The sequence below is a fragment of the Crocodylus porosus genome, unplaced genomic scaffold, assembly GCF_001723895.1.
Source record: "Crocodylus porosus isolate Cpor-Errol unplaced genomic scaffold, CroPor_comp1, whole genome shotgun sequence".
Classification (NCBI taxonomy): Eukaryota; Metazoa; Chordata; order Crocodylia; family Crocodylidae; genus Crocodylus; species Crocodylus porosus.
In genome coordinates, this window is record NW_017728909.1 from 12,261,952 (window position 1) to 12,286,037 (window position 24,086).

The 24,086-nt window shown below is 43.9% G+C and overlaps 1 protein-coding gene across 1 annotated transcript in view; it reads left to right on the forward strand.

The window, feature by feature from the left end:
• Positions 1 to 24,086, forward strand: part of LOXHD1 (lipoxygenase homology domains 1) — a 193,395-nt gene that overhangs the window by 111,350 nt on the left and 57,959 nt on the right. Inside the window, exons 28-31 of the mRNA XM_019531681.1 lie at positions 6,683 to 6,845; positions 10,834 to 10,988; positions 12,354 to 12,563; positions 14,445 to 14,568. Of these exons, the coding sequence (XP_019387226.1) occupies positions 6,683 to 6,845; positions 10,834 to 10,988; positions 12,354 to 12,563; positions 14,445 to 14,568 (652 nt within the window). The remainder of the gene's footprint in view (positions 1 to 6,682; positions 6,846 to 10,833; positions 10,989 to 12,353; positions 12,564 to 14,444; positions 14,569 to 24,086) is intronic.

A 24,086-nucleotide genomic window follows, 5' to 3' on the forward strand; every position in this document is an offset into this window, starting at 1 on the left:
CAATTATATTATTGTTGGTACTGCTATTGCAGCAGATACCTCAGTAATATTTGCATTAGAACTGTAAGAAGTGCCCCCATGATACAGCCAACTTTCTATTGAAACTGCAGGATGGATTTCAATTATAATTTTTGTTGATTGGTCTTCTCCTTTCACTTTTTCATCACCTGAATTCCTCACCCATCTCTTTCCGATCCAGGAGGTAGTCCTGAACATCCCCCAAAGATATACCCTTTCTGTGACTCCTGTCTGAGCTTTAGAAAAATCTGGATCTACGTCTGATTTTGCAGACCTGCAAAATCTCTAGTTTCCATGCAATTATACTTAGTGATAAAAAAAAAGAAAAGAAAAACAGGATGGTAGAATTATAGAGATTAATGCAGATATTTTCCTAAGTGAAATATTTTTCACAGTTTTCTGAGAGGCAACATCAGCTCTGCAAGGGGTGTTAAAAAATGCCGTGCTTAGAAATTGCTATACACACACATTTCAGCATTTCTGAGACATGGGACTTGAATCTCTGAATTGAATCACTGTCCTCCGAAATGGCTGTACCTGAATCCAAAGTGAATACTTGTTACTTTGCACAGGCCTAGAGGAGACTACCTATTAAAGAAACGAGTGCTGTTTCTGTATTGTGTCCTGGCCTGACCTAGATAGAGATATATAGAACCAGATGGTAGCCTGTGCAGGTAACTGGACAAATATCTTTCCAGGCACCTCTTAATGTCATTTTTAACAGACTATTTCTTCTCAACGGTAGTTTCCACTTCCTTCTTTCCCCCAAGGACTGGGCCCAAATCTGACAAAGGTCAGCAGGCAGAGACTTCTAAACAAAAAAAAAAGTCTTGGCAGCTGGGTTCCCTGTAAATCCAGTCTAAGAACCCACTCCTTTTAGGGTCACACAGGTGTATTTTCCCTATTCACACATCTCTGTTCCCTCTATAGCAGTCACACCCCATTGCTTCGAATTGATTTAGAGCTTTTAATTGCTCTCCCGATTCAATTTGGATTTGGAGATTCGGTTCCCGAATCAGGCCGAATCTCCTCTGAATCAAATCAGCACCCAAAGGTTCGCACAGGCCTAGTGCGTAGAGGTGGAATAGCATTGCTGTTACACAGTCTCTTTGCTGCCTTTGACACTGTCATCCCAGGGTGCTGCTGGTCTGGCTGTGTCCTAGCTGGTGCAGCTGAATCATGCTAGGACTGTTTCTCTCTCAGTTCCCGTGCCCTGCACAATACTGTCATGGTGCACATCTTGGGGGTCTTTCTAACTTCCAGTTTTGGGTAACCTGCTGCCAGTTCTGACTGAACATTTTGCAACTTCCTGTTCTCTCCCTTGAGAGAAACTTCCAGTTCTCTCTCACCTATCCCTTTTCCATGCTTACAGCCTAATTGTCATGCTTAACCCTTCCCTTCTCTTTGGGTGACACACATGGCTTTCCTGAATCCTACTCATCAAGGTCAAGGCTGCACCCTCATCATTAGGCCTCTACATCACTCCATCCTTGTCCTAACCTTCCAAATCTCTTCAGCAGCCAACATTTCTTTCACTCAACACCCATTTGTTTTCTTTGCCTAATAGTGCCATGAGTGACTGGTGCCTCTTGAGTTGGGGGGGCACATGCCCCCCCGATACCAGTCAGCGACCGGGTGGGGGAAATCCCCTGTGGCCGATCATGCTGACCAAAGAGGGGGCCCCCATGGCCAACTGTGCTGACCGGTGGGGGGGTCTCCTGGCGCTCCTGCCTGCCCCTGGGCCCGTCACTTAAACAGGGAGTGTGGCTTGACAGGGGGTGCACCAGCACTCTCAAGAGGTGCACATTCACCCCTGTGCACCCCTTATGCGTCACCACTGAATAGGGCTGTGCGAAATTTCGACGGTTGTTTCATTTCAAAGCTGTTTCAACATGTTTCAAGCTTGAAACAGCAAAATTGAAGTGAAGTGAAAGGCTTCAAAACAGCCTCAAAACGAAACAAGGGCAGTCAAAATGTTTTGAAAATTTCGAAACATTTTGAGTTTTGAAGCTGGGCTTGCTTGCAGGGAAACAGAAACTAAGGAGAGGGAGGGGGAAGAGGGGGAAGGACTGCTCTTATATTGACTGTGTAGCTGGCCAGCGACTGTTATCCTTCCCTGAGGTCCCTGCCAATCCCAATGCTCTGGGGGAGGGATGAAAAAACAGCATAAAAAGCATTGTTTGCACTGAGCTTTCTCTGTGCCTTGGGGTCAGCTTACTGAGTACCTATCTCCTCTCAGCTTACCTATGCACCTATCTCCTTGAAACCTGGCAGGCTTCATTGCCTTAGCAGGGGCCACCATTCCTGCAGTTTTTGCCCTGTTGTGCCTTAACACATACACATGACATGAGTTTTGCTTGTCAGCACCTTGAGGTGCAGTTTCCCAGAAACCCCTGCACCTCTTTCCTTGAAACTTGGCAGACTTTGTGGGTTCAGCAGGGGCTAGCATCCCTGCAGTTGTCACCCCCACCCTGTGCCTTCACACTTACAAGTGCCATGAGTTTTGCTCTGAACTGTTTGAGGTGCAGTTTCTCAGAAACCCCTGGACTTATCTCCTTGAAACTTGACAGGCTTTGTGGCCTCAGCAGGGGCTACCATCCATGCTGTTTTCAGTCAAATCAGAAAAGAAATGACTAAGTTATAGGCATTTTCATGATTCCCCATTATAGCCTATGGGCGAAACGGCGAAATGTGTTGAAACAGCAAAACAGTTTCGACGAAATGAAATGGAACAGTGTTTCAAAGCAGCAAAATGAAACACTGACCCTTTGAAATGGCGAAACAGAAGTCGAAACGAAATGGTGCTGTTTCTCACAGCCCTATAGTCTAATGTTGTGCTTGCTCCTTCCTCCAGTCTCCCCATTGTGTCTCAGTCAGCCACAGGTACCTGGTCTGAAAGGCCTGGTTAATACCTTGAATTTGGCCACCATTACTGAGGAGTCTTACAGAGTCATCACACGTGAGCATGTCGTTGGTGTCATACACTTCGGTGTGAGACTTTCCAAACTCTTGTACTTTCTGCAGCAGTTCCCTGCTTTATCCTGCTCAGACCAGGTCTGTGCTAGAAACATTGGCTGTGATAGTCATGTGGATTAGGGAGGTAAAAAGTTTGTGGAATTTTTATTATGGAAAAATCTTAGTACAGAAGCACTTCTGTTGGCCTATAAGTACTTTTCTTGCTATAACTTATTTTACTCAGAAATCAGTCTAACTCTGAAAGCAAATGCACTTTTTTCTTGTTATGAGTTACATTTTGCATAAGGAAGGCTGGCTGGCGTTGCTACACTGGCAAACCTTTTACTGTAGTGTAGAGGAGACCTCCAGTATTGGCTTGGCATTTTCTTAAATGGAGGAGCCCCCCTAAACTTGAACAGTTAGTCATTTTCTATAGACCCCAGGTGTTCTTTAAATATTTGTTAGTCAAGAAGTGACCCAAACTGATCCTGTTTAACCTAGTTGGGTCAAAGAACAAAGCAACAATATTGCCAATTCTTGGCATTTGAAGAAGTGAATTTCCAGGGTACAAAACCCAAGGGAAAACACACTACTGGACTCTGTTGTACCACTGTTTGAGCCAGAACTGTGACGAGCTCCAGTTTCCCAGTGCTTGTTGCTTTGTCTGCAGATACAGAAGTGGGCCTAAACCTGAGGCCAGCCAGCAGTGAAACCCAACATATCAATAATGGACTGTGAGAAGACTGTGGGAAACACTAAAGTCAATGTTGCTTTAAAAATGGAGCGAACCACAGTTTTGCTGATCTTTTGATTCTGGCACGTCAAAAAGAAGAAACGGAGCACTGCATGATGCTGCTGTAATCAGCCGCAGGATATTACGACCTGCCACAGGATAGCAATATGCTGCCAAAGCTTTTAAAAGCTGAGCTGCCTGATTAGACTGCTAAGTTGTGCCTAGATGTATCTGTACATTGCAAATGAAAAATGAGGTCAGTAATTTCTCAGATTAAATTGAAAGCACATGGGTAGGAAACTAAACTCACTGCCCACCAAGGAAGTGCTGCCAAGGTGGGCCAATTATATCTGATAATTATATTTCATTCGTTACAGCTCAGAATAGGGTAAAGCATTGGCTTTCAGCAGACTGTCATACCATTTATAGCCAAACTCAAACCCTAATGAAACAAGATTGTAGCTACAACGAGATTTTACAGCCATTAACGTACAATAACATACCTTGTGTCACTGCAATGAGAATATGGTCACTGAGAAGGTGACTCCAGTAGAAACCGTGGCAATGACATGGGTTTTAATAACAACGGTACAGTTAACTCTTGTCATGACTCTATCCTATTACCCATATGCAGACATTCAATTTGACGTCCTCAAAGTACCACAGAGAAGGTAGCGCAAGGTGGCACCGTAGAGTCTGGTGGGTTCAGAGAGGCATGAGCTTTCATAGGCAACAACCTGTTTGTCAGAAGTCGGTTATTATCTACAAAAGGTCATGCCTCTCTGAAACAATTAGTATCAGAGGGTGTATCCTGCCCTATTTTATGGTAGATTTCAGACAAACATGGCTAACCACTTCGCTGCCCAAAGCACCACGTATCTGAGCACATGGTGTTCATAGCAATGATATGTGGTTGGTGTACGACCAACCGTGATATCATTACTTGCATTTATAATTTTTTTAAAAGCTAGAGCACCATATGTCCCTCCACCATGGCCTAAATGACAAGGCATGTTAGGAATAGCTAATGGTAACAGAGAATTTAGTTACCAAATATCATGTCTTCCCATTGATACAAGATTTTAAATGGCTGTGGGTGAAGGGGTGGGGGGGGCAAAATCAGTGGATGGGTTTTGATTATAACAAATAGTTTGGAACATACAGAGAGAAAGCTGGTTACACTGTTTGAACACAACCATTGTATGGGAACCAATACAAAGATTTGTAAAGTAAGGGTAATAAGTACCAGGAGTTTAGTAAGCATCTGACATATTGTGTTCGGTCTAGGCAGTACCCTAAAGAGAACACAAATAAGAACTCCTGAAAATAAAGATTTGCAACAATCAGCAGTCCCAGTTGATTTTGTCTGGCGTCTTTATCATACAAACCATATTCCGCATATTTTACATAATTATTGAAAGTACAGGATGCAGAACAGCACTGCCAGGAATAGCTGATAAGAATTCAGAATGATAAGCAAGAGAGAAATTGTATTTCTGTCTCAGATTTGGAGTCAGAGGGGGGTTGTATTAAATGTCCTGAGTTGCTGGTGAGAAGCCTCCTGCAGGGTAGCAGGGTGAGAGTAGGGGGAGTTAAAAAACGCGAAGGGTGGTGTGGCAGCAGAGTGAATGGAGACAGGATAAAAGGGGGAAGATAGCAGCAGAGGCAAGTCCATGGAGGGCTTCAGAAATGGGGAGCACTACTATTCTGGGCAGGATCTTGAAGTGCGTGGGAATCCCCATGGAGTGATTGGGATTATGAATGAAATTATGAATGGCAGTGTAAGGATGATAAATGTAGGCCACTGCTTAGGGCAGTAACATGATTTGGGTAACCTGAATTCACGCGCCATCCCTTCCACCAACTTTCTCTATAACCTTGAGCAAGGCTCTTAGGGCCAAATCTGAAAGGTAGATAGGTGCCCACGGACTGCAATGGGAGTTGATTGCATAGTATGTGCAGTGGGAATTTGGAGGACAACCTAAGGCAGCTACAGCAGTGCAAGTGAGGAGAGCTGAGGATCTCATGAGAGGTAGAATCAAGGCAATAGTGCAGTCAAGCACCTTTGCTTCCTTTATGCCATGTAGTGAGTGCAGCCTTGTGGGACTTGAAGGTTAAAGGAAGATCATACTATTTCAGAAGAAGGTACAGATTTGGCACTAACTCAGAGAGAGAGCTTCCCTGCCTTGTAGTTTAAGCCCTTAAAGAAATATTTCAATATCCTTAGGAAGTGATCTGGCATTGATTTTTATTTATTTTTTTAATCTGCCGAGAGGAAAACATGAGGGGTTTTTTCACTTCTTCCATGGTAGAAACTGTGCTTGTTTCCTTCAAATAAAGTCAGAACAAAGGATAAAAAATAAGATGAGGATGGGGGTGGGTGGGAGAGAAGCAGGGGGGTGTTTCTCTTAAAATACATGTGGGAATGATCTGAGTCATCTTGAGTCATAGAATTATAGGGCCAAATCCTGAAGTGCTGATGCCAGAGAAACCATTGACTTGGAAGGGAGCAGTGCTTGAAGAAGGGAGATTGAGAGAGGGTTTCAAAAGTCTGCCTACCCGTCATGAAACACAACTTCAGTGGGAAGTGTTTGTAGGATCAGGTATTGGATCCCACTGGAAATGGAGACGAAAAGTCCTATTAGATCACACCAGCAATCCTTATGGAGTATTTTGGGGAGTTTATTTTTGTTAGTTTGCCTACCAGACAATATCTGTTGCTTCTTGCAGTTGCATTTGAATGAAGGTAAATTTGGGTACTGAATAACCAGAAGGAGGGTTTTTTAGTTAAAGGTGTGCTTTGTTCTGGTTTGCTCCATATGTGCATGTCTTGGTTGTTGCAGTTAGCAGTTTTTAATCTGTGTATGTGCATACATATATGTGTACAGATTCATTGTACTTGCCAATCCGTGACTGTGCCCAAGCTGTTATGCCACCTCCATGTAACAAGAGAATGCCTTTTTCATGTGAGTCCAGGGTTCAGAAACCATTACGTTTCCATGCGAAAGGTGGCTTGCAAAATCTGAAGATGATGGTGAGACCATAAGAGAACTGGTACCATCCGATATCTTCACTGAAAAGCTCACAAAAGATGGGAAACTCAAGCAGATAGAACAGGAAGTGGAAGAACCCCTGGAGGGTAAGTGAAATCCCTTCTTCCCATCTCCACCATGTGGCTATGTAGTTCAAATAAATGCAGTGCTACTAAAGACTGCTTACTTGCAAGTATGTTCCTGAAAAAAAAAATGAATATAATAAAAAAAAAAAATCAATCCTAGCAGTGGCCATATTTTAAGAGGGAAAATACTCTAGTGGGTTACTGCAAATGCCTTTTCTCTGGCTTCCTTAACTCATCTGTGAGATCATCATCCTTTCCTGTTGCTAGGACCGTGTCATAAACCTACACTTTTTGAATTACTCCTTGGCTCTGCTCTTTACTCTTCCACAGTCCTTCCCAACTTCTTGTCTGTAGCTTCCAGGCCTTGCAAACCTCTCTCCTCCTTCGCCCTCAGTGCCTTTTACTGCCTTTGACTCTTTCTGGTCTTCCCATACCATCAACTTCAGTCCTACTTTTTTCCCCACTGTGGGCTTTGTACTTTCTTCATGCTGCTCTCCAAGGATGTAACATAGATTGGCCTGTAGACTCCTTTCCTCATTTAAATCCCTCTATGAGTAGGTTGAGTTACTTGCTGTACAGCCTCTAACTGTCGTCCCTTCTTGGCATTTGACTTTATTAATGAATGTATGTAACAGTAGCAGAATAAATAGTTCTCTCAAGAGCTTGGCTACTGCTAAGGCTTTCTTTGTGCCAAGGCCAAAGTTACTTCTATACTTGAAAGATTTTCTAAAACCTCTTATAGCCTGGATGGAGCTGACTGAATCCAGCTGTTCCTTTTACTCACCGTTTTCGGTCAGGGTTCAGGCACCTGGCGACGTGCTGATTCAGTGAAGGAAATTATCCTTGTTTTTTGTTTTTTTCTCTTTCAAGATCTGATTTGCATTTATGCTACAGCATATGTCTGTGTGCATAAATTACATCTGCTTTAAAGATCTTCTCATTGCCAGAATGGTACCCAAAAGAGAGCTGGGTCTTCAGGGTGTGCCTTAGAAAACAGTGTCTTTTGACCTCGTGTCGACTAATCTGCGGTCACTGGCAAAAGGTAAAATCCTGCTAAGGGCAGGACAGTTGTAGTTTTAATGCAAGTTAGCAGGTCAAAATAAATTCTAAATGCTTTGATCTGCAAACTTAATGTGCGGTAATTCTCTCCTGAAATGACATGCATGGAGTCAGATTTAACAAACCAACGATGCAGACCATCTCGGTAGGTTTTTGCTCCACTCATTATTAAAGTGCAATCATCTCTCAGCTGAAAAGCCCCAGTCTGACAGATCACAGCAGCAAGATGCAGTACCTTAGTTCATAATATAAAGGCAAAAATACGTTATGATGTTGGAATAGCAGAGGGGAATAGGGTGGGTGCAACCTAATTCATTCCCCAAATAGAACTAGAGCCAGCACTTGTGAAAAACCCCAGGGCATCCATAATGAGCACAAGTGATAAGAATTGCTCGTTTCTTTTTTCACTTCTTCACAAGTGATCAGAATTGCTTGTTTCTTATTTTACTTCTTCTAACAAAGAAGCAAAGCGGAGCAGAATGAAAGGGCAGCAACCCAAATGGGTATTCCCAGAGCGACCTACCTGCCCCTCTCCCTTGGAAGTCAATGGGGACTCTTTCACAGGTTGCAAGCTTGGGCAGGCCCTGTTTTATTCTGAGTGCTCAGTATAGAAGGGCTGAAAAAAAAGCAATATACTCCTTTTGTTTGATGCTATTAACAGACAAGCAAACCTGGTAATTCTCTACACTTAAGATCTTGCGCCTCCCACAAAGCATGCAGCTGTTTTTTCCTTCTCGTGTTTGAATCCTGTGGGAGTAATATAGAAAGCAGCCAGAGAGACCCTCTCTAGGGTTTCCATCACCCTAATGTGAGCGCAAACCTATTCAACAACTAATTGTTTTTATCTGGGAGTGTCTATTCAGGAACCATTTGTTTTTCCCATGTAAATGGGAAGGGAGCAGAGGTACAGGAACAGCAGCAATTCAGCAGATGAGAAAGCCACATTAGTAAAGACTGGAAGAGACTTTATTGGCTCATTACTGAGTAAGCAAAACACAAAGAGCTACTTAACCGGTACAACTATAGCCTGTCAGTAATTAAATATTGCCTGAGCAAGAAGATTCGGGAGACCATTCTCTTTTCTCGGTACAGGGAATTTAAGCAGCCAAGTCTCATCAACTCTGGTGATCATTGTGAACCCAAATCCCTGATGGTTTTGTGGACAATGAAGCATTAAGAGTTCACAGCTTTAGATCCCTCATCCTGCTGATGCAAAGCACAGTGGAGGGTGTTCGCTTTTTTACACACTTCTGGGCCTTTGCTAGCTGCCACTTGTTTTCCCCTCCTGTTACTGCAGGTATTTGTGGGGGAGGGGGTTTCCACCTTCTTCAGACAGAAGCTTTGGGTGTTAGCTGCAAGCCAAGACTGGGGTTGTGTTTGGGGCGTGCCAGTCCTTCTTCTGGGACTAAAACAAGATGTTCCTGGTTAGAGGGTCTTGCCCCTCCCCTCAGGGTCAGCCCGGTTGCCACATTTGGAGTCGAGAGGAATTTTACCCTTTGGTCACATTGGTATGGACTTGGGGGAGAAGGGGAAGGGATATCTTCTTCTGCAGTGGAGGTATGGCCTTCTTCCTTGTATCTCTTGAGGACATATTAACAACCCTGGCAGAAGCAGGACAATGCCAGCCCTTGTTCCCCTCCTTTGTCTGTGCCAGTTAGGGTGGTTTTGGTGTCTTTGGGCAACATGCCTTGTAGTTGTGCAACAGAGCTGTTTGTGCAGTATTAGGATTGATCAGACAAAGATTTGCATGGTGTGACGAGGATGAGGATGATTTTGCCTTGAGCAGGGGGTTGGACTGGATGACTTCTGGAAGGCCCTGAAAAATGTTAAACTCAAATGTAGTACTATGAAATCAGTGGTAAGCATGGGCAGATCCAGGATTTGCTGAAAGGAGGTGTGGCATGTCTCCTCTCAGATGGTGTGGGGCATGGGGTGAGCCATATCTGGGGTGCCCAGGTTGGTGGGAGACGTGGGGGACCTGGGCAAGGAGCAGAAAACCTGCCTGCTGTGACTGCCACCACCACTTTTCTGAACTGCCCTCCATTTCCCCAGTGGGTTGGAGTAGGCACTGGTAGGAGGAACCTGTGAACTCCTGGAATCTGGCTCCTTATGCAGCTGTTCCCTGCAGCCCACAGCTGGAACAGGGCAGGAGCAACTCTGGGGCTTCCCCTCCACCCGGGTGAGCCGGAGACAGCGGTGGGGGTGGAAGGGGTGTGTACCCTCCCTGCCAGCCCCATTCCCCCTTCCCTTCTCTCCCTCTCCCCCCTCCCCCCACCGCTCTCCTGATGATAACTAATGATATGTTGCATTTTCATAAAAATCATAGAAAATTAGGGTAGGGAGGAAACTCAGGAAGCCATTCAGTCCAACCCCCTGCTCAAAGCAGGACCATCCCCAACTAGATCATCTCAGACAAAGCTTTGTCCAGCCAGGTCTTCAAATGACCAGATCTTCACCACTCCTCTGCGTAACCTGTTCCAGTGTTTTACTGCCTTCCTGGTTAGAGAGTTTTTCCTCATATCTAACCTCAACTTCCCTTGCAGCAACTTGAGCCCATTTCTCCTTGTTCTGTCATCTGCCACCACTGAAGACAGTCCAGCTCCATCCTCTGTTGAACCCCGCTTCAGGGAGTTGAAGTCTCTTATTAAATCCCCTCTCAGTCTTCTTTTCTCCAGACTAAATAAGTCCAGTTCCCTTAGCCTCCCCTCACAAGCTCGAACTTCCTAACCATTTTCATTGCCCTCCACTAGATTGTCTCCAATTTGGCCACATCCAGTCTGTAGTGGGAGCCTCAAAACTGGACTTCTGCGTTATCTGTGCAAAGCAGATTACGGACTTTGTCTGGACAGGAGGCGATGGAAGGCCAGTGTTTTTAGGTAAAGCTCAGGAGAGCAACTCTGAATGTCCCTGTGCTCTGAAATCATGTATTTGTATGTCTGTCTTTATGCAGTTCATACATATGGGATAAGCGTTTTCACCGGAGATGTGTACGGTGCTGGGACAGATGCAAATGTTTACCTGACTATGTATGGAGACCTCGGGGACACTGGAGAGAGGAAACTCAGCAAGTCTGAAACAAACATGAACAAATTTGAAAGAGGCCAGGTATAAATAGCATCACTCCATTATGTCTTCTACGTTGCACTCCTAAAACACAGGGATGGACAGTTGAATATTTTACAGTTTATATATTTTACAGTTAGGGTGGCCAAAATCTGTTACCGACTTCCTAGGGAACCAACGTCCTCGCTCCTACCTTGGGCAAATTCAAGAGGAGGTTGGATGATCACCTGTCTGGGGTCTTGTGAACCCAGCATTCATTCCTGCCTGTGGCAGGGGGTTAGGCTAGATGATCTGTTCAGGTCCCTCCTGGCCCTAGCTGCTATGAAACTATGAATAACTGAGCTTCCTGGTTAGAAGAGACCGTCCATAAGGATGAACAAAACTGGCAGATGAAAGTCCTGATGGAAAAAAAAAAGATGCTTATTGCTTTTTAAACATTACTACATATTTTATATGCACAGTATATTACAGTGTAACATTGGTACTTAGGAACTGTGCTCATGGACGCTACATCAGACCCTGAGCTATTTCTTTGCTTGAAGTCAATGGTTTGGACTAAATTTTCAGCTTGACCTTATATCGAGCCTTTTTGTTTTCAGTCACAAAATTGGGAGAACATGTAATTGAAGTCAACATTAACAGCCTCTGTGCCTCTAAGTAGCTCATTTGAATCTTCAAAACTGGAGGTCAGCTGTGGTAAATCTGACCCGTAGCACTCATTATACTTTATCTTGGGACCTCATCAAGTAACACCATTTTTATAAGCTCTTCAGTTGTGATCTTTGAAAAATGGTCAGATTAAATGTTCTCATTTAAAAATTAATTAAAAGGACTTCTTACGAGAAGCAGCTTTGTAGGCTTAATATTGAGCCTAATAAACTGGTTGGGTTTCTTTCCTACTCACTTCACTAGGAGATGTGCATGAGTAGCCAAACCTGCCTCCACCTGGTTTGAGTAAACCAGAACTTGGAGTTTCAACTGTGATTTAGTTCACACTTCATTGATGTGCTAATCATAAGAAAAAGCAATTCCCTCCCTGCTAGCTGTATGGTCCCTGATGAGCAAACAGGAGTAAATAGTAGAATCTTATTTAGTCACAAAGCTCAGCAGATACAACTCTAGGTACTCCACTGCCTGTCCTCGCCGGATAAGCATGTGCCATTTTTGTACTATCCGTTTCATAGTAGAATGAAGTATTTTAAGCCTTTCCTTCCCTCTTAGGACAGATATAATGGACAGAGAACCATTCGTAGACTATTCTCCTACAGCTTTTAATCCAATACTCTCCAGTGAGGCTGGCTATATACATTTAGTATATTCCCCAATGAACATGTGTGTTCAACCAGTAGAGAAGCCGTTAAAAACCCACCATTAAAAGAATCTATATTGCTATTTAACATCTTGTAGGAGGACGTGTTCACACTGCAGGCGGTGGACCTCGGCCTTGTGTACAAGATCAAGATCCGTCATGACAACGCCATGCTGAATCCGGAGTGGTACCTGGACAAAGTGGAGATTACAGATGAAGATACAGAAGAAGTGTTTGTGTTCCTGTGTGAACGCTGGCTCTCTAAAAAGAAGGAGGACAAGCAGATAGAGCGGATACTTTACGAGCAGGTACAGTTGTGACAAGTGGTATAGTCCTGCCTACTGTCTGTGAGTGTTGTTGTAGAGTTACCAATGAAATAAGATTCGTACCCTTTCGCATGGTTGGAATCCAGCACGGCGCTCCAGTGATCTAAACTGGCGACCATCTGAAGGCTGTTCTTTGACTTATTTAAAAATAATAAGTGATTCTCAGTTGGAAAACCAAGAACTGGTCAGGCAGTGGAGATGACGCTTTTCAAAGCACAGGGCAGGCTTCTTTTCCACCCTGTTTGTGTCCTTATGAAGGAGGTGGAATAGTAATGGCTAGGGCAGTATACACGATGCTACACAAATGCTTCCCAGGCTGTTTCTTCCCAGTGGGTAACAAACAGGTTTAAGTTCTCAGTGCAAAATATTGGGCCCTGTGGCCCCTTTGTCAAGGGACAGGTGTTTCATCTGGAAGGCTGACCAACCCCAGTCATTAATAGGCAAGCACTAAACATGCAGTCGCACTAAAGATGCAAGCTGTTTCGTAATCAAACGCTCCCTGTGCCATCCCCTTCTACATGCAGAACATCTCCATATGCATTACTTAATCAGACTAATGTAGCTAATTAGTATTCCAGGTACACGTGTTAATTAAAATTAGCAAACAAGATTAAGTTAATAGACCCCTCTTGCCTTTATGCAGCAAGGCAGAGCACTGAAGCTGATTAAAGTCCATTGTATTTAAAGGGCTTCCTTTACAAAACACAGTGACATTTTAATTGAAAATTGCAACTAAAATGATCCTTAACGAACAGGACCAAACTCATATCAAATGCAACGTTCTAGAGGTAAGCAGTTTCACCAGAGCTGCTCATTGGTCCTCGGCATCTAATATCATTGCAGTTCCCAGCGATCAGTTCTGTGAATTCTTATGGTCACACCCACTAGATTGCTCATATTAATTCCTTGGTAGGAAGAGAAAATTAATTAGTTTTTTAAAAATTGCAGAATTGTGGGGAGGGATTCTCAACTTAATTGGACTCTGTCACTGAACACTTCCCAGTAACTGTTTTAAAACAACATAATATGTTTGACATTTAGGATTATTCAACTCTGTAGTATGTTTTCCATTGACCTTTTGCAGAGTTTGGGTCATAATAGTATATGAGTATGGACAGACTTACACATACACAAACCCTGATATAATTTACATCAGTTTTGTATATCTATATACATTGCACTAGGATCAGGGACAGATAAGTACTGTTTTCCCAGGTTAGTTCATAGGCAATGGACAACTATTACGGCACATTGCCACTAGATAGTGGGGAACAGCCTGTTGTTTGGCTGTAATAAATAGCTAGCCTGGGATAGATGCATACAGAGGAAACTTAAACTGGCATAACTTCTATCAGGAGAATTTTACCCCTTTTTCCTTCAGGGCTAATTCCCTATCAGAGTGGAGACAGTTTGCTAACTAAGGAGTTTAGGTCATCTGTCTGCTACTTTTTTATACCAACATAATACCAATTCCACTAGTGTAAATGTTTCTTCTCTCAAGGGCTTATGTCTTGTCAAGCAATTTTGGTGCAACTTGATGTGTTTGCATTGTGCGTGGTTATTGCGCTTACATGCAGTGCAGAAAAGGCACAGCATGTTTCTTGCTAAGCCCATTAAGCCTGTTACAGCTACTGTTTTATAGCACTCCTAGTCAAATGGCAGAGTTCAGGTTATTGCAGCACGGTAAATAAATGAGCTGAAATAAGTTATGAGGAGTCACATTTATGAGAGCAGCATTGAGCAAAAGCTGCTCAGGGAACTAGAGGGATGTCTTGTATTGCTGTTCTTTGAGGTGTACACAAACAGCTGGCAGCATTGTGAGCACTCAACCTGATTATGGTCCCGTGCGTGTGTTTTAATTAGAACTATGAAGGCAAACGGGGCAGCCTGGATGATGCCGATCTCAGCCTAAGCAGCCAAGACAGCAACGCAAACATGAAGGAGACGAAGAAACCCAGCTTGGTCGAGAGCATACAGGAAGGGTTATGTAAGAGAAGCAGGGTGTGGGTCAGGGTACATGTGCATGCTCTTGGCGTCTTGCGATGTTTTTGTGCTGGGGAAGACCAAAGTCGGGTAGAAAGGTCACTTTTTTTGACTGACCTGCTTCTTCCTGGGTCTTGAGCGCTGCAGATCTGAGATGGAGCATTGCTTGGATTTATTTGTGCTATTGCTGTAGCACTTTTTCCCAGAGCAACTGAGTAACCAACATGGAAGGCAAAATTAAATGTTTGTATCTCCAGAGGTCTTCTTTCCCTCTCACCTCAATCTCTGCATTGTTAGGACCTGAGGAGGTTGGAGCTAGGGGCGGTGCTAGGGGAAGGCTTGGGGGGCTATTGCTACCCCAGAATTCACCGTAGCCACCTACCCTGCACAGCTGAGCCTGCCCCATTTCTGCCTGCAGCCTGCAGAAAAATAGCACTCCTGGCCCAGCCAAATAAGTATGTTTAACCAGAAGATATATAGCACAGCCCCACACCCCACAATTTTCTCTCCCCCACCAGGAAGAGGCTGGTGCCTTCCCTGGTTGGAGTTACTAACACAAATACATAGGGCCAAATTCTATTCCGTATGTAAGTAGATGTATGCAAGAGGCCAGGATTTTTTTAGGGCAATATCTTTTATTGGATCAACTGTATAGCTGGGATAGAGTTACATGAGTTTCCGAATGCAATTCAGTCTTCATCAGGTCTCCTACATAGGTTTAGGCACCTAAGCGCAATTCTGTTCCATACAGTTTATGTCCCTGAAAAACTGTTGGTACAGGAGGTGAATGGGTATGCTTACACCTTGCTGCTTTTTTGTGACAAAAATAGATGCATTAATGGATTTTCAGAACTTGAATGGAGCAGGTAGAATCACACTTGAGTGTCTCAGTCTGTTTAGGTGTCTAATAAGGGGAATGGAGTGGAATCTAGTCTATGTTGGCATGGGATTTATGACCTAGGTACCTTGTTCCAGGGGGACCCAAACCCTCAGACTGACCACAGCCTCTTCCATTCAAAAACAGGCAAATTGTATTGATATGCAGTGATACCAGATAAGAGTAATGCAGGTGGGGCAAACAAAATACCCGCTCCTTCGCAATTCTATATCTATCAGTCCTAGGTCTGTCACAGAGGGAAGGTACATGTGGCCAGTACATGAGCTTCACCCCATAGCTCTTTCTTGAATATCAGCAGTCTTAAAGGTCAAGGGCTGGGGCCCATCCTCCCCAGTTGGGTGGGTGAGATGGGCTGGTGGTGTGCCTTCTGTTCATGGTGGCCTTGGGTTCCCCCCGTTGGGGACCCTTTGCTGCTCTGAAATCCCTCCTTTTGTTTTGTTTTCTTCCTCTGATGACCAGGGATCCTGGTTTTCTTTGATTAAAAAATCCCCAATTTTCAGATTTAAAAAAGTAACCCAAAATCCACATGTTTCTGTGATTAAAATGAAACACCACTGACAGATATATATATATATAGTGGTCCCTACAGAATCCCTGTTGATGACTTCATTCCCGGGCATCATTGATTGGCTTCCCTGTGGTCATCATACTATCCACATTCTGTTCTGGGAGCATATGCCTTTGTTTCCCCATCATGTACACATTTCTTAATTTGGTCATTTATTGGTGTCTTAATTTGGGCATGCCCTGGCCTCCTAATTTGGTCCATCAACCAAAACTGGAAATCCCAAGGGCTCTGCAGCTGGTCACTGTGACTTAATGCTACCGTATCTAGTGATATGGATACACTGTTCAAATTTCCCAGCTTATTTATGCCTGCTTCTCCATTGGCCTCCAACACGGTGTTTGCCTTGAAGGTAAGTGTCACAAACAGGCTTTTTGAAACCAATTAACCCTTGCCAGTCCCCTGGACCATTGTTCTAATGCAATATCTATTTTATCTATGAGCCAGCTCCTAGAAGCAAATATCTAAATATAATTTTCTAGCCATCAGTCTATAGTTCCTGAGCAAGCAGTACTGCTGATTCAGTAGAGAGAGGGGGTTCACCTCAAACCTGTTCAACTCAATACTTGTCAGGAGTTCTTGAAAGTATTGTCTCTTTCATGAGAAATCCTGACCACTTGTGGGCACCAAAAAAGCCCATTATATGTTTCATCAGGGTCGTGCATGGCCAGAATTCAGCTCACACAGTTATATTCTTTCTCCATAAACATTATACCTGCATTTTGATTTGGAAAAGGTGTTTCTGACATCCTCCGCAAATATGCTGGGTAGTTTGGCTGGGAGCTGCTAAACACATTCTGTGTTTCACATGTGCATTTCAGTGACAGACAAAACGCAACTCTGATGTACACTATTTATCATTTGTTAAGAATTAATTATATGCTTATTCTTGAATAAAACACAGCAGAAGGGAGGTAACCGCCACATAACTTCTTTCTGTCCCCAGGACTACCTCAATATAGCATGATATATGGCATGATAAAGCCCTGTGCTTTTCCGGGACATAGGGAGAATCCCCCTCCTCCTGCCCAAGATTTTGAGAAGGGCAATTCCCCACTAGAAATGGGATTTTGTGGGGCTGACCAGTACTCTAGACCAAAGGTACATGAGGTTTGGAGGGAAGATGACTGTCTCCCAGACACACAGATAGTGCTTTCCTTCCCTTCCTCACCAGCAACTTTAAGACCATCAGGAATTCAGAAAGCAAGAGGAAGGGCAGCTGCCCAAACAGACAGGAACTGGCAGCGTTAGTGGGAGAATCTGTATTAGGCATATGTAGTGTACTGTATCCATTCAAGTCTGTAAAGGATCCTTAGAAATGAAAGGGACCATATCTTTGTAAGGAGTTATAGTTGTTACCACCAAGTTAACAGCCTCCTCTGTGAAAGTCTAAGGCCTATTGTCCCCAAGATCCCATGGCAGAGGACTTTACTTGCTGCTGGAGTCCACTGTTCTTTGAAACCTTTGCTGTCTTCTCTGATCTATTCAAGCTTTCATGTCTTAGACCCTAACTACAAAAGAGAGGTTCTGAAATTCTGAGGTGCTGTTTGCTACACTTTGGCCACCTACCACTCAAAGCCATTTCCTGAACCCAGGGCAGTCCTTGTTTAATTTGACTTTGAACTCAGTTTATATTACTGTGCAGCGGGTTGTCCATATGCTGCAGGCTTTGTGCCCCCCAGAGTGTAGCTGCACTGCACAAGCTGTCAGGCCAGTGGGTTAGTAGTGACAAAGAGTACGGGACACTGAAAGAGGGATGAAAAATAGCTTGGGTTTTTGACATGCAGAGATATCAGCAAGGGGGTACTCTTGTTCTTTTCTGGCATGGTGATAACTTTGTATTGGGGGAAGGAGGAGGAGGTTATGAATCATATAATCACAGAACTGAAAGCCTGAAAGGGGCCTCAAGAGAACATCTAGTCTAACTATTTGCACTGAGGCAGGGTCAGGCATACCTAATCTTCATCCTGCCCCAGCCAGTACAGCTGGGGGACTGACTGGCTAAGCAGCAGCTCTGCAGAAAAGGACCTGGGGGTGACAGTGGACAATAAGCTGAATATGAGCCAGCAGTGTGCCCTTGTTGCCAAAAAGGCTAACGGCGTCTTGGGCTACATTAGGAGGAGTGTTGCCAGCAGATAAAGGGAAGTGATTCTTCCCCTCTATTCACTGTTGAGGCCACCTCTGGAGTACTGTGTCCAGTTTTGGGCCCCCCACTACAGAAAGGATGTGGACAAATTGGAGAGAGTCCAGTGGAAGGCAGTGAAGATGGTGAGGGGGCTGGGGCTGGGGCATATGACTTATGAGGAGAAGCGGAAGGAACTGGGCTTATTTAGTCCAGGGAAGAGATGACCAAGAGAAGATTTAATAGCAACCTTCAGCTACCTTCAGGGTGGTTCCAAAGAGGATGGAGCTGGACTCTCCTCAGTGGTGGCAGATGACAGGAAAAGGAGCAATGGGTGTTTTTATACATGTTTTGGGAGTGGGAGAGTGCTTTAATTAGAATGGCTCTGAGAGCTGCTTTAATTAAAATGCCCAGAGCATCTCATGTACCAGCATCCCCGCACTTCAAAATGGCACTGGGGCACTTTATCTGAAGCTCATCAAATAAGGTTGAGTTAAAGCGCTCCCGCTGCCATTATGAAGCAGGGGGATGCTGATATATGAGATACAGAGGCTGGCTGGAGCACAGTAATTACCATGCTCCAGCAGACTCAATTAATCACAAAATCATAGAAAATTAGGGTTGGAAGGGACCTCAGGAGGTCACATCTGGTCCAGGGTTTCTCAACCAGTCGGACTTGGGTTGTGGCAGCAAAACCAGAAGTGCCATGGCAGGGCTTCCAGTTTTGCTTTTGTGCTCTTTGACTACCTCTGGGGGACCCTCCCCCCCAACACACACACTCATCGACCAGTTGGATCAGGATTTAATGACCTTACATAGGTGCAAAAGGTTGAGAGCTGCTTATCTAGTCCAACCCTCTGCTCAAAGCAAGACCATCCCCAGCTACATCATCTAAGCCAGGGCTTTATTTACCTGGAACTAAACCTCCAAGGATGGAGCTTCCACCACCTCTCTGGGTGACCTGCTCCAGTGCTTTACTACCCTTGTCATGAGAAAGTTTACTCAATTAATTGAGTCTTCTCTGACGTATTGTAATTACCCAATGGTCTTAGTTGTGGCAAGGCATGTTTATTAGGAAAAACTCTCCCACGATGAGGCTAGTAAAGCACTGGGACAAGTTACCCAGAGAGGTTGTGGAATCTCCATTCTTGGAGGTTTTTAAGTCGCAGGTAGACAAAGCTTTGGCTGGGATGGACTTACTTTGAGCAAATGGTTGAACTAGATGACTTCCTGAGGTCCCTCCCAACCCTCATTTTCTATGATACTATGATTCTAGCCCACCCCGAAGAGATGTTTGCCTTAAACCCCTCCAGTGAAGCAGTTCATAACCTCCCTAAATGGCCTGTTCCAGTGTTTCACAATCCTAATGGCTAGAAATTTTTTCCTAGTATTCAGCCTAAATCTTTTTTGTAGCAAACCATGCTAATTTCTTCTTGGCCTCTCTCAATGGCCACAGAGAATAAATGATTGTAATCTTCCTCATCAGCATTTAGGTATCATAAGTCTGTCATCATCCCTTGTCCTATCTTCTCTTTTTGAGACTACACAAATCCAATTCCTTCACCTTTTCCTCCTATGTCATGTTTTACAAACCTTCTTATAACTTTCATTGCTCTCCTCTGATCTCTTTCCCATGTCTCTCTCTTTCTCAAAGCACAATGCTCAAAAGTAGACATAGTATTTCAGCTAAACAGCATTGCTCAGGAGCTCTCTGCCCTGATGCTCCCTGACCCAGTACCAGTAGCTGCATTCAGTAACAACAAATAAGCAGACCAGCTGGAGGGTTTCTATTAAAATGGTCAGCAATAAAAGAACTGATAGGGGAATTGTTATCACTGAGCTTTTTCAGTACCCTTGAGGAATACATACGAGTGAACACAAGTTATATAATAAGGGCAAGGCCAATCAAAGCAATGGAATTGGGTTCATTCTCAATGAAGTTTTACAGTAATGACTCTTGGTGATGAAAAGAGTCAGCGGCAGAGTGATAACAGTGCAAAACAACAGGGCCGAGAATATAATCTATATCATCAGTGCCTGTGCTTCACGTATGGACTGTGACCAAACAAAGATGACTTTACAATGCCAGTAGCTACAAATATAGCAGCTCTGTCATCTAAAGGAAGGCTCTGCATAACTGGGTACATATTGCAGAATCCAGGGGCTTATGGATATGGACAAAAGGATGGAGACATGCATAAACTGGCATAGGTGAAAATATTTTTCAGGAAGAAGAATGGGTGCTTAATCACCTTCAAAAGTAGCGAACATATTACAAAAGGCCTAGAAGTGAAAGACAGCATTATAAAGAGATCCCTTATGAGAGCACAGCAGCCAAGTATTGGGTACTAGTTATTGACTTCAGGTTATTGCTGAAGGCTACAACAAGGAAACAATATGGGTGAAAGATTAAATAATGGAAGCTAGATCATGACAGTAAACCCATTATTTTATAGCGACGACCTACAGTCTACCCGTAATGATGCAAATCACGATGAAAATTCCCTTTGGAATAAGAGCATGGAGTACTGGGTGGAAAACCTGGTGGAGGAACAGTGAGGTCTAACAAGCAAGCAATAAGAGAGGTACTTCAGTGTATTAGTCTAAAGTTGGGCAGAAGGCAGGCCATGGCGGCACCTCAGAGGCTAACTTTTTCAGACGGGTATGAGCTTTCATTGATTGCAGCTTACTTTGGTAGTCATAGCACAGAAGTAAGCTGTAGCCCACAAAAGCTCATGCTTCTCCAAGTGATTTAGTTCATAAAGTGCCACCCTGCTCTGCCTTCCGCCAAACAATCGAGGGGAAGAGAGAAGCATCCAAGAAGTGGTAAAATTAAAAAAATAAAAAGATGCAAACCTTGTAGTTTGTCTAAAAGAGAAAAAAGCTGTAAAAGGGAAGTCACAAAAGCAAATCAAGCAGCACTGAATAACTTGAATGAGAAACTGGACAGTGGTGGAGATGAAAAACTTATTTCTAAACTGGCTAAAAGATGACAGGTGAAAACCCATGTTGCTACGGATGGGAAAAGTGGATTAGCAGCTGATCCCAAAGAAATTTTGCATGCCTGGAAGACATGTTTTGAGAAATTACTGGATGCAGACTTTCCCAAGAACTTACCACATCTGTTGGCACTATAAATCAAGATGAAATTCCAGCAGTTAGCACAGATGAAATCAGGAAAACTCTAAATAAACTGAAAAATGGAAAGCAACACAACCAGATAAACATTAGGAGTTGCAGGTACAGGGTGGCTCTTCCATTTAATCCAGGAAGTCATACTGGAATTCATATTCCAGATGAATGGCAACCCAGTCAGATATCTCCCACCCCAGAGAGCAGTGAATGTAGATGTTCCAACCGCAAAAAGTGACCTCAGCACTCCTTGAAAATACATAAGACTATTGAAGTTGGAAGCACCACAGAGACCAGTGATAGTTAGTTTGGTTTTAAGAAAAGAAAGCACAGCAGATCCCCTGTTTGCTCTCAGAATCACTACCAAAAAACAGAGAGAAGAATACACTGCTGTACATGGTCTTAATCAACCTAGAAAAGGCATTTGAGCAGGTCCCAAGACAAGCTGTGCAGTGGAACTTAAGGAAAAGGAAAATACCCAAAAAGTGCCTTATCACACTAGTAAGGTCTAATCAAACCGCCACACAAGTTGGAACAGATACCTTTTGCAGCACTGTATTTCAGGACCCTGCATTTAGTCTGCTTCTCTTAATTGCAATGGATATCATCAGTGAAGAAGATAAAAGATCTGCACCATGGCATATAATGTTTTCAGATGATATCATGATATGTAGAAAGCCTTTTGAAGAAGTGTAAGAAAACTTCATAGACTGGCAGGTTGCACTTCAGATCAAGGTTCTTAAAACTAATGCAACTAAGACAGAATTTGTGGGTTGTAGAAATGCAAATGGAGGTACAATAGAAGATATGAGCAGAAACTTAGTGAGAATCAGTTAGAAATACCTGGGTCCCATTATAAATGAAGAGATGCCACTAGATGAGTTGCAAAAAAAACCAATGCACAGAATAAATGGAAGGAAATATGAGGCATGTTGCATTAAAAAAGGATGTCATCTAGATTTACAAGATTTGTACAAACTTATGACTCGGAAGGGTAGGTCTTAACCCAAAGGATCAAAGAGGATTAAACACCACCGAAACGAACATGCTGACCATGTGCATGGTTAAAAGGAGGGACAAGATATGATAGGAAAAAGAAGGAACAACCATGATTTCCCAAGTAACAGTTAGAGGAGAATATGAAAATAAGACGTATGCCCAGATGGATGGTTATATTCACTGTTATGAAGGGTAGAGGCCTGAAGGCATTGATTCTGGACTACAACTATAAATCAACTCTTTTAAAATGGGATATAATGAGTCCATTTATTTGTGCTCCATCATCTCAGTACAACATGGGCCATGACACTGTTCTGCTGTGTTTGTAAAGCAACCCAGTGCTACGTTTTTGGTGTCCTCGTATGCAGTCATGCTTTGAACAACAGAAAGCCCTTACTGGTCCTCCTCCCATGTGTGGTCTATGTTCAGACTTAGGTTATGAACCTGGCTATATATTGTATCAACGCACTGGCTAACCTGTTTGCCTCTGTGTCATTAAAACCTTTGTTTTCTTCTTCACTTCTTCCTGGAGGCGCAGATACAGTATTGTTCTCATATGAGAAGTCAGGAGCATGCTCTGTAAATCTCTCATTCCTCCTGTTTTGCCTGCCTTGGCAGGACAGTGAGTATGAACGTCCCACTCGACATTCCCAATGTGTCAAACGTGTGAAATCGTGTGTGAAATCTCAGTCTCTTCCGTTAGGGGCTATCTCCAGTAGAACTGGAATAGCTCCAGCATTCCTTTGCATTTCGACAGAGAGGTCTATCTTTAAAAAGTGCCAGGGCTTGGAGCCAGTCCCCTTCCCGTTCCTTGAAATGGCCCCTGTAGGGGAATTGATCATTGAAGGAGCAGTGGACTTGCTGGAAAAAAAATGTGGACTGGATGTTCATTTAATAGCTATCGCTTCACTGGGGAGAAGAAACCTGGCTGTTAACTGGTCCAGGAAGCCCTCTGAGAATGTCCTTCACTGGAGACTTTCCAGCAGCTGCATAGGCATTTTTCTGCAAAGGTTTAGGATCAGTGCCTTCCTTCTCTGGGGGAAGGCACTGATGACCCTTGAGGTCTTAAGAAGCCTCGACTCCGGGGCCACAGCCTTGCTATCTCAAGCAGTGCTCCGGGGTCCCTTCCAGCTGAGCTTAGTCTCAAGTATTGGAAGCACATAAAAAGACTAAAGGAGGGCCATAGTGTGCTGTGTCTTTGCAGCCTGTTTTACCAACGTGTGTTAATTTCTACACCTCTGAAGCTTTCATAGATTTCATAGACATTGGGGCTGGAAGGGACCCCGGAGAATTATCAAGTCCAGCCCACTGCCCCAGGGGCAGGAGGTCAGCTGGGATCACAGGATCCCAGCAAGATAAGCATCCAAATGTGTCCTGAAGGTGTTCAAAATGGGTGCTTGAACTGCCTCCGGCGGCAGTCTATTCCAAACCTTGGGGGCTCGGACAGTAAAGAAGTTCTTTCTTATGTCCAGCCTGAATTGGTCACAGTGGAGTTTGTGACCATTTGATCTTGTCATCCCTTGGGGTGCTCTGGTGAACAAATGTTCCCCCAAATCCTGATGAGCACCCCTGATAAATTTATAGGTGGCCACCAGATCGCCCCTGAGCCTGCGCTTTTCCAGGCTGAATAGCTCCATTGCTCTCAGCCTGTCATCATAAGGTCTGTTTTCCTGACCTCTGATCATGTGCATGGCTCTTCTCTGCACCCTCTCAAGCTTCTCCACATCCTTTTGAATTGTGGAGCCCAAAACTGGACGCAGTACTCCAGCTGCGGCCTCACCAAGGCCGAGTACAACGGGAGAATGA